The 14,884-nt window shown below is 35.3% G+C and overlaps 2 protein-coding genes across 3 annotated transcripts in view; both read left to right on the top strand.

Moving 5' to 3' along the window:
* Pde3b (phosphodiesterase 3B) overlaps positions 1 to 14,884 on the top strand; it is a 128,601-nt gene that overhangs the window by 28,378 nt on the left and 85,339 nt on the right. The window lies entirely within an intron of this gene.
* LOC125361180 (ragulator complex protein LAMTOR3-like) lies at positions 13,658 to 14,169 on the top strand. The gene has a single exon (XM_048359408.1). The coding sequence runs from the start codon at positions 13,708 to 13,710 to the stop codon at positions 14,068 to 14,070; it is 363 nt and encodes a 120-aa protein (XP_048215365.1). The 5' UTR covers positions 13,658 to 13,707; the 3' UTR covers positions 14,071 to 14,169.

The following is a 14,884-nucleotide window of genomic DNA, read 5'->3' on the forward strand; positions in this document are numbered from 1 at the left end:
AGACTTTTAAAAAAAGGAAAGAAAGGGGAAAAATATTTTGTTTCCATATCTTGGACTTCACTTCAGTATATATATTTATATATTGTTTTATATCAATATCAAGAGGCACTTAGGCATTGAGTCTTTGTTTCTTTCCTAAGAGTATCCTCTTTTGGTCTCACTGTGTATGAGTATCTAGAATTCTGTATAGTTTATTGTATCCCAGTGCAAACTAAACCCTCTCAAACCTGATAAGCCAATCCTTATATGGGCAAGGGAGCTAAAGAGAGACTCAGAAGAGGTAAGAATGGCAAAGAAACAGGAGGAAATGTTCATTATCCCTGGCTATGAGGGAGACACAAACCAAACCATTCTGAGATTCCATCTCACACCCCAGAAAGACTGACCAACATTATGAATTCGAACAACAACAAATGTTGATGGGATGTGGCGATAAAGGAACCCTACTGCACTGTTGTTGGGAATGTAAACTAGTACAACCACTCTTGACAGCAGTCTGGAGGCTCCTCAAAACTAAACCTAGACCTTCCTTACAACCCAGCCATACTACTCCTGGGCATCTACTGTGAACATCATGAGCTAGGATATGATAAGGCCTCCTGTGCATCTATGGTCATTGCCGCACTATTCACAGTAGCCAAGGTACAGAAGCAGCCCAGATGCCCCACAGTAGATGAGTGGATCCAAAAAGTGTGGTACCTCTTTACTCAATGGAATTTTACACAACTATTAGAATAAAATAATGTCATTTGCAGGGAAATGGATGGAACTAGAACAAATCATGTTAAATGAGGTAAGCCAGGGTCAGGAAAACAAACTCTTGCCTCCATTTCTGGCTTGTTGTTGGTTAATTGGAGATGTGAGGCTTATGGGCTTTTCTGCCTGGGCTGGCTTTGAACTTCAGTTTTCAAATCTCAGCCTCCTGAGTAGCAAGGATTACAGGCTTGAGCCATTGGCACCTGGCCAGAAGAAATACACACACACACACACACACACACACACACACACATTTTAAAATTGTTATTGTAAAGGCAATGTACTGAGGGGTTACAGTTACATGTCAGGTAATGAGTATGTTTCTTTTTGAGCAGTGTCACTCCTTCCCTCACTGTCTCCCAGTTTTTTCCTCCTGTCATATACCCTATAAGTTGTATAGTTAATTTTCAACATAGATTCTAGTGAGTATCACTGCTGCATTTGTTCAGCCTTTGTCTCACCATTTCTGTGCTCCCCCCTTACCCTCTACAAAACAGATAAACATAACAAGACAATTGGCATAGAAAATTCATCCTTATTGTACCATATATTACCAGTGTATAAATTATAAAGTTATAGTGAACATTATTATTTGTCTTTTGACATGTATATACTAATTTTTCTTGATTACATACCTAGGATTAGGTTTATTACAGAGGACATACATGACTTACCTCAGAAATTTCCAAATGGTACCAATTTATCCACCCTAACTCACCCAATGGCACTTGATGGCAATGTCCTTTGTTCCACATTCTTACTGACACTTTGAATGAATGAGTGCTTGGCCACTCTGGGAAGTGTGTTGCAGGTATAACTCCTTGTTGTTTGTTTGTTTGGTTTTTTTTTTGGCCAGTCCTGGGCCTTGGACTCAGGGCCTGAGCACTGTCCCTGGCTTCTTCCCGCTCAAGGCTAGCACTCCGCCACTTGAGCCACAGCGCCGCTTCTGGCCGTTTTCCGTATATGTGGTGCTGGGGAATCGAACCTAGGGCCTCGTGTATCCGAGGCAGGCACTCTTGCCACTAGGCTATATCCCCAGCCCCTCCTTGTTGTTTTAACTTGGCCTTGCCTCTTCTTTTGCCTCTTTCCCTTCCCTCCCCCCTCTGGTCCCCTCCTCTTTCCTCCCCTCCCCTTCCTCCCCTTCCCCTCTCTGGCCCATCTACAATATTCATGTTATTATGAGGAAAAGCTGTTTACTTCTGTTGAGCCCTTACACTTCCCCATCAACTTATTGACTTTTTCCCCATGTTAGATCCTCTCATATAATGTTGAATAGATGTAATGATAGTGAGCCATCTTTTTCTTCTCTTACATCCTAGGAAAACATGTTCAATATTTTACCAATGACATTGGTGTTAGTTTTACGTGGTTTGTGTGTGTGTGTGTGTGTGTGTGTGTGTATGCATGTATGTATATGTCTGTGTGTATATTACTATTGATTGCATTCTTAGAAACTGAGAAATAAGTGTTAAATTTTACCAAACAGAAATGTTTTTATTTATTGAGATGATGGTAGGATATCTCTATTTTGTTAATATGGTGAGTTACTTTGCTTAATTTCTCTTCCTTTTTTTTTTTTTTTCCTCTTCCTGGTTGTGGGGTTTGAACTCAGGGCCTGCCCTCTGTCCCTGAGCTCGTTTGCTTAAGACTAGTATACTGCCACTTTGAATCGTAGCTCCACTTCTGGTTTTTGAGTGGTTAATTGGAGATAAGAGTCTCATGGGCACTTTTCTGCCTGTATTGATTTTGAACCACAATCCTTAGATCTCAGCCTCCTGAGTAGTTAGGATTACAGGTGTGAGCCACCGGTAAGTACCCAGCTAACTTTGCTTTATTTCTGAATGTTGAACTAACATTTTTTTTTACCTAAACTCACTTTTTTTTTTAACTTATTGCTAGATTTTCTTTGCTAAAAGATTACTTTCATTTTTAGAAAATTACATTACATCGTAGCTGGATGCTGTAACACCTGTAATCCTAGCTACTCAGGAGGCTGAGATCTGAGAATCTTGGTTCCAAGCGAGTCCTGGGAGAAAAGTTCCTGAGGCTCTTATCTTCAGTTAACTATCAAAAAGCTCAAAGTGGAGGTGTGGCTCAAGTGGTAGAACACCAGCTTTGAGCAAAAAAGCCAAGTGAGGGCGCAAGACCCTCAGTTCAAAGCCTAGTACTGACATGGCAATTTTTTTAAAATCTAATTTATCTGTGTTTTTGACAGATGTTGGGCTGTAAGTTTTTCTTTTCTGGTTGTGTTCTAGTCTGGTATTGCTATTTAGGTTATACTGGCAACTTAAGAAGTGTTTCCTTTTTCACTATTTGCTGACAAAACTGTGTTAAGATTGAGTTTTGCTACTTCTAAGTTTTATGTTTATCTTTTTTTCTTCTTTTTAAAAGTAGCTATCAAAATATTTATACTTGTCTTCTTTGCAGTTAAGGAAACTCAAGCTTAGAAAATTCAAGCATCATTAGACATCTGGTGGTTACTGATCTGAATTAAATACTAATTCTGTCTTACCTCAAAGTCCTTGTTGCATAGTGCACATGGAGGAAAATGACTGGTCAGGTGGTTATATTGTGTATGTGTTAAGAAATGTTAGGAGTTTTCTTTTAAGAAGTAAACTTCTTTTCAAGATTTACTTTCTGCCTATCTGAAGAGCACAGTCTTGACAAATGTTTCTTAGTTATTTATGACTTAATGTAGCTAAGTTTTATGATTCTTTTGGCTCTATGAAATGAAAAGACCATCCACCCCAAATTGAACAAGTTAGTTTTATTTCTCTTTGGAAAGAAATAGTTACTTGGAACTTACTGGGATTACTATTTTTCCAAATACACATATGATAGGTTAAAGTTGGTGAACCCTAAACTGACAGGCCCAAGGATAAAGCAAAAATCTTACATACATGAAATCTAATGTGACTTTAAAGACTTATCTAGTACCTTGTTTTTCCCCAATTTGAAACATTCTCATTAGAGAACCTTTCTTATATAAAAAATTTTAACTTTTATTTCATGTGGAAGCATCTTTTTCTTTTAAGGGATACAAATTACAAAGCTCTTCCTTGTTTGTTGATTACTAAGAAATTCAAGGTTTCAAACAACTATTTCTGATAAGTTTTCGTTCTGTGGCCACTTAAGTAATTTTTTTTTCTTCAGGATGGTATTGGAAATGCTTTGCGCTTTAATGCATTTCCAGCAGGTTTTAATGTTATTTAGTCACTAATATTTATACTGTGTCAATGATGTTATTTTATTTGCTTCATATAAAAACCTCAATAAGTCTCATTTCCAGTTAACTTAATTATGAGGTCTGACTCCCTTTGTAACAACTTCTCATTTTTAAAGCATGAAGTGTTATCTGATGAAACCAACAAGAAAATAATGTTAGTAAAAATAATGCTTTTTAGCTGAAGAATGTTCTGTGGTATAATCTCAGGATTTTAGAGGGAGAAGCTTTTCAAGAGCTCACTTAACCTTTATAGTATTTGTAATATGAATATCTCAGTAGGATTATTTTCTTGACATATATAATGTAATGTTTTTAAAAAAATCCTATTTTAATTATGTGTATCTTCAACAAGGGAGATGTAGTTTTCTTTAAAGGAATAGGCATTTATTGTACTTGGAATCATCTTCAAGACTAGAGGTAAAATATTGGCTTACTGGTCTTTTTCTTACAGTTCTGTCAGGAAGCACAGATGCTTTTTTCTTTATGTTCAATGGTTCTGATAGGTCATGATGTGGACTCTAAATTTAGTAAGATTAATTAGCATGAGAATTAAGGATTTGGTTTTAAATAAGTTTCTAGATATGAGTGGACTTGGTAGTAAACTATTTGTACTGGATAATTGAAGTGTAGTTTTTGTAGGTTCAGCATATTGATGGATTTGGAAAACATTTGCTCCAAAAGTTGATTCAAAATTCTGAGACACACAAAAAATAATAATGCTATAAAAGTGAAAAATCAACTATTAACATAAACTGTCAAAAATAGTATGGGAAAGGAAAAATTGGATGTTAAGTCATTTATGGACTGACAACAGTATTTGCTTAAGAAGAATATAGTATATTAAAAACTAGCATAGAAAAAGCCTGCCAGTGTTTCCCAGACTTTGTGTATTATTTCTCAAAACATTTGCTGAATTTGAAAAAAAAAGTTCCAAATGGAGTTTTCACTGTTTTACTCTGTGTTTTCACTTCTCTCATTCAGACAGTAAGTGTGGGAAGCTAGTGCTGGCAAGATCTCTAAGAATGAGTTTATTCTGCTGTTGAGGATGTCTGGATGTTATTGCTTTCCTTTTTCTGTAGTTTATCCTCGTTTATTTATTTTACGAGAACCTGATAATGAAAGGGCGAAAGGTCAGTTTGAAGAGAAGTGAGATGAAACTGAAACTAAAAGTGGTTAAATGTACTAACCAGTTACTAGGTCCCACTTACTTGTATGTTATCTATGGTAGAATTTAAATTTGTACTTTTTTTTTCTCTGCTTGGATTATCATTTTTTACCATTTAGATAACAGATCTGAATGTCTGTTATCCTCACAACATTTCTATGACCATTCAGTTCATTGATTGTGCTTAAGTGATAAGAATTATTTTTAATCTTAATGTTGTAAATGTTGAGCTTTATCTTCCTAACATTTTATTTTGTGTAGTTTAATGGCAAAATAAGTGAATTTGTTCATAATGTAGCTTTCTGCCATAGACATGAATTAATAGATTTAACTCATTTTTTCTTTATCATTTTCTTTTTTTTTTTTTTTGTCAGTCCTAGGTGGTGAACTCAGGGCCTGAGCACTGTCCCTGGCTTCTTTTTGCTCAAGGCTAGCACTCTGCCACTTGAGCCACAGCACCACTTCTGGCCGTTTTCTATATATGTGGTGCTGGGGAATCGAACCCAGGGCTTCATGTATACGAGGCAAGCACTCTTGCCACTAGGCCATATTCCCAGCCCTTCTTTTTTTTTAAAAAAAAAAAATATATATAATGTTACTGTTATTGTTAAGGTGTTGTACAGAGGGATTACCATTTACTAAGTCAGGAGACAATATCACCTGTTCTTTCTTTTTTTTTTTTTTAAAGCATTTTCTGAAGTTTTACCTTCTTGAGTATAAACATGGGTAAAAGGAGTAGTAGATAATATCTATATTGTGTTTATCTTTAGATCTTAATTTAATTTGATCCTCTTACAATAAGCAATCAAAATAGTTTCAAAAGGCTGAATATTTTTAATGTAACATTTCTTTTTTTTTTTTTTTTTTGCCAGTCCTGGGCCTTGGACTCAGGGCCTGAGCACTGTCCCTGGCTTCTTCCCGCTCAAGGCTAGCACTCTGCCACTTGAGCCACAGCGCCGCTTCTGGCCGTTTTCTGTATATGTGGTGCTGGGGAATCGAACCTAGGGCCTCGTGTACCCGAGGCAGGCACTCTTGCCGCTAGGCTATATCCCCAGCCCCTTAATGTAACATTTCTACTCAGTTAAAAAATTATTTCAAAGCAATACATGTATATAGTTGAAAATCAAATAGTACTAAATGACTTAAGGTGAAAGTAGAAATTCTCTTGCTGGTTCTTTACCAGTCCCTGGTCCTGCTCCCCAAAGGCAGTTTCTCTTAGTTCTTTTTCTTTTCTTTTTAAAATCAACATAATTTAAAATAATGTGGCTCTTCTGCCAATTTTTTGGCGTAAGTAAGTCTTTCATGAAATTATGGATTTAGTTTTCATTTTCTACTCTTCTTCCATTTTCTTTCTATGGCTATATTATTAAAAACAAGGGAGTGACATTGATCAAGATGCATTACACTCAAACTAATTTGTTGAATGGTAACTCCAGTGTAAAACTACTTGGAGATAGTAAATATAATTAAAACGTTTTCTATATTTATTCTTTGATTGTAGAAATAATGTTTTGAAATAGCCCATCTTCCCTAAATTACTCAAAAAAAGCTGGAAGTGGAAGTGGAGCTGTGTGGCTCAAGTGGTAGAACACTAGCCTTGAGCAAAAAAGCTCCAGGACAGTAAACATTCAGGCCCTAGGTTCAAGCCCTAGGGGACACACACACACACACACACACACACACACACACACACACACACACACACAGAAAAGATAGTGATTAATATATTTATTCCATATTTTTCATGCAAATCTGTTAAAAACAGCAAAAGATTGGTTTTTCTTTTTTTTTTGTTTTTTGTTCAGGGCCTGAACACTGTTGCTGGCCTTTTTGCTCAAGGCTAACACTCTGCCACTTGAGCCACAGCACCACTTCTGGCTTTTTTTTTTTCTGTTTATGTGGTGCTGAGGAATGGAGCCCAGGGCTTCATGCATGCTAGGCAAGTACTCTACCACTAAGCCCAGCCCCTTGATTCGATTTTATAGTGCTGGTCCTGGGGCTTGAACTCAGAGCCTGGTGTTGTCTTTGAGTTTTTGTTTGTTCCCCCCCCCCCCCCCAATGCTAGTTCTCTACTACTTGTGATACAGCTCCACATTGAGTTTTCTAGTGATTAATTGGAGATAAGAGTCTCACAGACTTTCCTGCCTGGTTTGCCTTCAAACCCCGATCCTCAGATCTCAGCCTGTGAGTAGCCAGGATTACATGCATGAGCCACTGGTGCCTGGCCAAATACTACTTGGTATATGTTGAATTAATTGCTGGACAAAAAAAAGAAACTTCTATAACAGATATCATCATGGATGATCTTGCTAATATTACTATGAGAGCCCAGTGGCAGAATCTCACAAGTTTTGATCTTCATCTTTGTTCTTATTCCAATCAAAATACTTTCTTTAAATTTTACTTCCTTCTTTTGTTACATGGATTATTTAGAAGGCTATTGTTTAGTTTCTAAATATCTGGAGGGTTTTAAATTATCTTTCTGTATTTTTATTTATAGTTCAATATGAATCATTTGAAGTTTCTTCAGGCTTTATATACCAACATTTGATCAACTTATATAGGTATATATTCCATGTGCATTGGGAAATCACTTGAACTCATTAGTTCAAGTTTGCTGACTGCTATCTATTCAGCATGGTATGTTAAAGACTTTTACTGTGATTATAAACTTGGTTTTCCTTTTCGCTTTGCCAGTGTTGTGTTTTGAAACGTTTATTGTTGTGGTATATATCCCTATTTGCAAATGGGCCCCAGGAATAATAATTGCTTCTCTTTAGTTCATTTTTATATATCCATCCTCTCCCTGGAATCTTGATCTGGTCCTCAGCTATTCCAATATATCTTCAATTCTCGTAAAAGTATGATCATTTTCTAATGCTCACCAGCAGGAACATTGATCTGTAGTGAACTGCTTCAAACTTCCCAGAAGTAGAAATCTTGATTCCAGCTGTGGCAGAATGCTTAGATGCTTTTACCATAATATGTCAACACAAATAATTGAGGAAATGATTTTTAAAATATCTATTTAAAGATATTATTTACATCATTCCTCAGATGTGGAACCTAGAATTGGATACTCTAAACATTTCAATGTTAAAGTTAGGAATGGACCTTTTTTTTTTGCCAGTACTGGGGCTTGAACTCAGTCAGGGCTTTATGCATGCTAGGCAAGCACTCTACCACTAAGCTACAACCTCCTGTCTCCCTCTTTCTTAAAAGCCCTAAGTCCTATCACATGTTATGCAAATACACTATTACTGAGCTACATCCTTAGTACATAATTTTCTATTTTGTTACTGGAGTATTGATTCCTTGCTTTGCTTTATTCATTTAATAATTTACTTGTGTGTCATGGGTTTTATGATTTTAATTTGTGCCATTTTTGGTAGATGCTTTTCCTCTTTTTTTTTTTTTTTTGTTTAAGGGTCAGAGACCTCAAGTACTTTTTGCTCTAGTCAGCCATCTGAAAATTTTGTGGTTTTGACTATCAACAGATTTTATTAAGGAAAACATTTATGTGTATGTGCACATTATCTTTGGCTAATTGAATAAGTATTTTATGGACATTCCTGATAGAATAGAAAGAACAGTTTCATGTTTTTGCTAGCAGATGATTGTTTTTATTTCATTTTCATTTGTCATAGCTAATTTACTTCTAATATTTAAAAATTCTCCAAATTTTAAATATTACAAACAATTTATACATGTTTTAATAATTCACATATTGTAGTAAGATTTGAAAGGGTAAGTACAAGATCTGGACTCATAAAGTCTTATTCTCTGGAAATAAGCATTATTGTTAGTTTCTTATTTTTCCTTCCAATTTCTGTACCTTATGAAAACATATGTAAGGACAAGTTTGTTCATAAATGATATATTTAACATATATGTATATACTACACATATATGTTCTATAGTGCTGTGCTACAATATTTTGTCACATTGATATTATATTTACCTTTTACAATTCCATTTTTTTCTTTATAACATTTGCATTGATTGGAGTCCTTTGAATAAAAATATTTATTGACCTTGTTTCTATCAATCAAGACTTAGTTTTTTTCAATTTTCTTTTGATTGTAAACTTGTTAAATTTGTTTACTTTCTTATAAATTTCATATTGTACAGATATGATTATCCATTTCTTGCTGTGTTTGATGGTCAAAGATACTCACCACATAGAGTAGCTCAGCATAACACTGTTCACTAGGATGTTCTGCACTGTACATCATGATAACTACTATGCAGTTATTGAACCTTTAGAACAGGGCCAGAGAGAACTGGAAAGTTAAGGTGTTTTGTTTTTTGTGTTGGTACAGGGCTTAAACTCAAGGACTTGGTGTTGTCCCTTAGGTTTTTTGCTCAAGGCTAGTGCTGTCATTTGAGCTCCACTTCCAGCTTTTTCTGGTGGTTAAGTGAGGTATTTTATGGACTTTCCTGACAAGGCTGGCTTTGAACCATAATCCTCAAATCTCGGCTCTTGAGTAGCTAGGATAACAGATGTGGCAGCACACACCTTGCAGCATAATTTCAGTTCTGTTTAATTTTCATTGATTTGAAATGCCACTTGATACTAGTGACTGTTATATATAATAGCATAGTGCTAAAGCTTCTGTGATTTTAGCTTCTTTGTACCTTGATGGCATTGTGAAGGTCTGACATATATCCTTTAGCAAAGAAAGCACACTTGAAATAAGTGAATTTATTTAATAGTTTTAAATGTTTTGATATTGTGAATTCTGTTGTAAAATTAAATATTGATTTGATGATGGACTGTTCATATTCTCCCTAATTCCAAGTTAAGATTATATGTAAATGTTCAGAAATGATACAATGTTAGTAGGATTATTAGTCACAAAAGATAAACAGACTATTAATAAAGGAAATATAGGAACAAGAAGAGTAAAAAATCTAGAGAGGTCCAGGTAATGATTAGTTTTTGTTTTTGTTTTTAAAGTGACATGTCTGTCCCAACTCGTTGGTCAAATTAAAATAGAAATTAAATTAAAAGAAAACTCAATATAAAAATGATGCATGACATTTTGTCAAGAACAAATTTTTGTCCAAAGATTGAACACAAGAAGAATTTATTGTATCTTATAAGGGATGTCAAATAGCACAATGGGTGGCATCAGTTGATAGCAATTTTATAAAATAATGGAGATGTTTTCATTGTACCTTGGTAAAAAACAAAATATGAAGACCAAGATGGTTCTGTATGAGATGATGGCAGCCCTGGCTGATAGTTTAGCTATAGTGTTCTAAGAGAACTTTAACCTAGAGGCACTCAGCCAAGTTACTTTCAGATTTTTTTTTTTTGTAGGTCATAGGGCATGAACTCAGGGCTGAGCACTGTCCTGTGCTTTCACTCAAGGCTAGCACTCTACCACTTTGAGCCACAGATCCACTTCCTTTTTTCTGATGGTTAATTGGCGATAAGAGCCTTACAGACTTTCCTGCTCAGGTTGGCTTTTAGCTGTGATCCTCAGATCTCAGTTTAGGATTACAGGCATGAGCCACCAGCACCTAGCTACTTTCAAATTCTTGACCTATACAAATGGTATGATAAAAAAAGTGCTTGCCATATGTAACTGTAGTCTCTATTATTGATGATCTTCTTGTATCACCTTCCTGTGGTTGTACCTACACTATCTCTGTATCTTATCTGAGTATATGGGAAACCGGGTATACTGGTATTAGAACTAGGAAATTGGAAGGGAATACCAAAATCGAGAGATACAGGGTAAAAAAAGACAAACAACTACAAACGCAACACTTGCAAAACTGTTTGGTGTAAATGAACTGAACAACTCATGGGGGGAGGGGGAAGGGAAAAGGGGGGAGAGGGAGGGGGGAATGAGGGACGAGGTAACAAACAAAACGAGAAATGTATCCAATGTCTAATGTATAAAACTGTAACCTCTCTGTAATTCAGTTTGATAATAAAAAATATATAAAAAAGTGTTTAGATTGGCGGTTAGTATTTTTTACACAAAATGTACCTAATAATGTACTAATTATGATATAAATTTTAGGTGAAGATACTTGGAATAAAATGTTGAATAGATACAGTTTTCAAAACTTTCAAATCTTATTTATGATACCTTTAGAGAGTTGAGAGTATAAATATAATTAGGAAAAGGGAAGGAAAGTAAATACTTTTCCTAATCAACTTAAATGGCATCTGGTCATTTGAATGCAAGAAAAATAGCTAATAACAATAGTTTACAAACAGTGAACTTTTTCACTCTTTTAGAAAATGTGCTAAGTATATTGTGGGCATATGTCATTTAGTACTCACAGAATCCTTTGAGATTCTTTAGGCTTTCAGGCCTCAGTTTTCCTAAGGTTATATAGACAGATGCAATCAGGACTTAAACCTAAACCTCTTTGACTCTAGTTTCACCCATGAACCATATGGCTAACGTATAATTTCTCAGGTTCAGAAATCCCTACAGAAAATATTAGGGGAATTCTTATATTTTGAGGACAGTGAAGATCCAGTGTCACGTATGATACAAACTCTGATGTGATGCCATTTTACCTTGTAGAGGAAGAGACATCTATAAAATAAATGCCTGGTTACAAGCTGAGTAAATGATATGAACATGCTATGAGACTTTGATAAAAGAAAGATTCTATTGCAGAAGAGTTAATCTAGGAACTAAAGAAAGGCAACAAAAAACATGAGTAAAGTTGAGAGGAAGGGTCGTGGGAAATTATGTTGGAAAAATACACATTGTGCTTCCGGTATAACTTCAATAAATGACACACTCCACTGTGTCCAGCCATTTGTTGAGATAGAGTGTCACAAACTTACCTGGTTTGAGGCCAGCCTGAGAAAGAAAAAGTTTATGAGGCATAAATTGCTTTCTCATTGAAAATCATTCTCTTCAGATGTGACTGTGTAAAGAGGAATTTTTCCTGAGTATCCTTTGTAAATAATTGTCTCTATATAATCTACTAATATTCCATATTTAACCTATTTGGTTTTACATTTTACTTATCAACTCCTATATATTTATTTTTTCTCCCTATCTAGAATACAAAGATTTTTTGTCTTTTGTAGTTCTGTATCCTAGAAGCCTAGAATAAATTGCCTGATGCATAATATTTGTTGAGAAGCCTACAATGATTACTGGTGCACAGTACGTATGTTTAGTAAGTCTGTGTTTCATAAAAGATTTCAGTGCTGAACTGTGAATTTGGTTGTCAATAAACATGTAGAGGGAACTTAAAACCATAGGAATAGATGAGATTACTAAGGGACAAAGTGTAGCTAGAGCATAAAATAGGACTTAGATTCTATTTATAAACCAGTCTAGGAAGACCTGGACAAATTGGAGGAAGACCAAGAGAGATATGCCATTGAAACTAAGAGAACAAACGTTCTCAGGGTACAACTGGATTGAACAATAGTGAGAAGTTACTTCAGAGATGGTTTTGCTGTGAAGGGAAATGGGGTAGAAAATTGAGGTGATCTTAATCCTTGGTAAATGATCCCTATTTCTTTAAATGATAACTCTTCAGTAAATCAAATTTATGATTTTTTTAATTTTATAGATAATTATTTCAAGTGCCAGTTACAGAGATGGCAATTTTAGTAATAAGATGCTAACATATATTGACAATTATTATTTTTGTGAAATTTGATATTCACAATCACCCTGGTGAAATTATCTTTAACAGAAGATCTAGAGATCTGAAAAATAATTTTCTTAAGATTATACCTGTGTATGGTAGAACTTTTGCTATTATCTGCTGTTATTCTGTCCCTACATTAAGAAAACAAATGTTTCATCTTCTAATTCTGCTAAATATGTATGCCTTTGGTTTATCATCTTGGTAAAGTCAAGAATTCTTTTTCCTTCTTTTATATCTGTGATATAAATGTATATTCAGGGCTAGCTGGTGGGTAACTTTATTAATATTATTTATTATTATTATTATTTTCAGTCGGTGATGGGGCTTGAACTCTGGGCCTGGGCACAGTCCTTGGGCTTTTCAGCTCAAGGATAGTGCTCTATCACTTGAGCCAAAACACCACTTCTGGTTTTCTGGTGGTTAATTGGAGATGAGTCTCATGGACTTTTCCTGATTTGAACCAGATCCTCAGATCTCATCCTTCTGAGTAGCTAGGGTTACAGATGTGAGCCACTGGTGCCTGTCATTCTATTATTTTTTTTATAATAATCAAGTTTTAGAGCTAGATGGGACATTTAATTAAATAATGAAGAATAAATTTAGTAATTAGATAGACCTGTTTCCTAAATTGATTCTTCTCTCCCTTTATGTTTTTTGCCTTTCTATTGGCTGTGAACTTTAATTTCAAACTTACTTGTGTTTACAATAATCAGTATTTATTCCTTCATTCACTTTGCTACCTTAGAAGGCCTAATATATGTAGAATGACAGAGTAACCATATCAAATTTGCACTTCTTAAATACACTCTTTTGGTTCCATGATATTCGATTTTGGCAGTGATCAATAACACACTCAGGGTGGCCGAGGAACCCAGGCGAGCAAGATTGATCCTGCGAGGGAAAGGGGTTCGTCATGGCGGATGACCTGTATAAGAAGTTACCAAGTGTTGAAGGACTCCATGCTATTGTTGTGTGGGATAGAGATGGAGTACCTGTTATCAAAGTGGCCAATGATAATGCTCCCGAGAATGCTTTGCGACCTGGTTTCTTATCTACTTTTGCCCTTGCAACAGACCAAGGGAGCAGACTTGGACTTTCAAAGAATAAAAGCATTATCTGTTACTATAACACCTACCAGGTAGTTCAATTCAATTGTTTACCTCTCGTGGTGAGTTTCATAGCCAGTAGCAATGCCAACACAGGACTAATTGTCAGCCTAGAAAAGGAACTTGCTCCATTGTTTGAAGAATTGATCAAAGTTGTGGAAGTTTCTTAATCTGATGATGGTTTTGATGTATACCTTATCTTATAAAAACACAAGTCAATCTAGCAATCTTTAGACCACAATAATACTTTTTTCTATATGTATGTAAGAAAGGGCCCCTTTTCCACCTTACACTAAAGAATCTGCTTATAGGTGTACTTTATAGACAGATCAGGTATTATATTTTCTTATTTAGAGAGATCCGGGGATAATGGGGATGATCTGAAATGGTTCAGTCTGTCACAGCTCCCATGGAGTTAGTGCAGTCACCACATACAGATGGGATCCTATTCAATGGATCAGAATCAAAATGGTGCATTGATCCACTTGAGCCACTGAGCGCTCCCTATCATACAGGACTCCCAGGCTGCAAGCGCGCAGCAGACCCTCTTATTGTGAATAATATTGAGGACATATTTTTCTTCCACTGTATTTTATTTCTTTGCATTGAGTGTGAGGAAGATAAAATGGCTTAGTAAAAGTAATAAAGTCAGTACAATCACTAACTTTATATATATTACTTTGCACTGTAGATATATGTCACCAATGAGTTCTTTTCAGAGGGTGCTTCTGTTTAATGAAAATGAAAATTATAGCCTACCCTTTTCTTCTTACTCTGCTCTCTATAACCAATCAGTGTTTTAATGGATTGTTCTTTATAGAATTTAAATATGACTTGTTACAGAATCCTCTTTTCAATATGTACATAAATGTGATAGTTTTAGCCATTTTTTCATACATGAGTATAAATAAAATAGTATTAAAAATAACACATTCATAGCTGTAATTGAAAAGGAATATTAGAACTGCTTTTATTTTAGCCCCA

The sequence above is a fragment of the Perognathus longimembris genome, chromosome 13 (assembly GCF_023159225.1).
Source record: "Perognathus longimembris pacificus isolate PPM17 chromosome 13, ASM2315922v1, whole genome shotgun sequence".
Classification (NCBI taxonomy): Eukaryota; Metazoa; Chordata; class Mammalia; order Rodentia; family Heteromyidae; genus Perognathus; species Perognathus longimembris.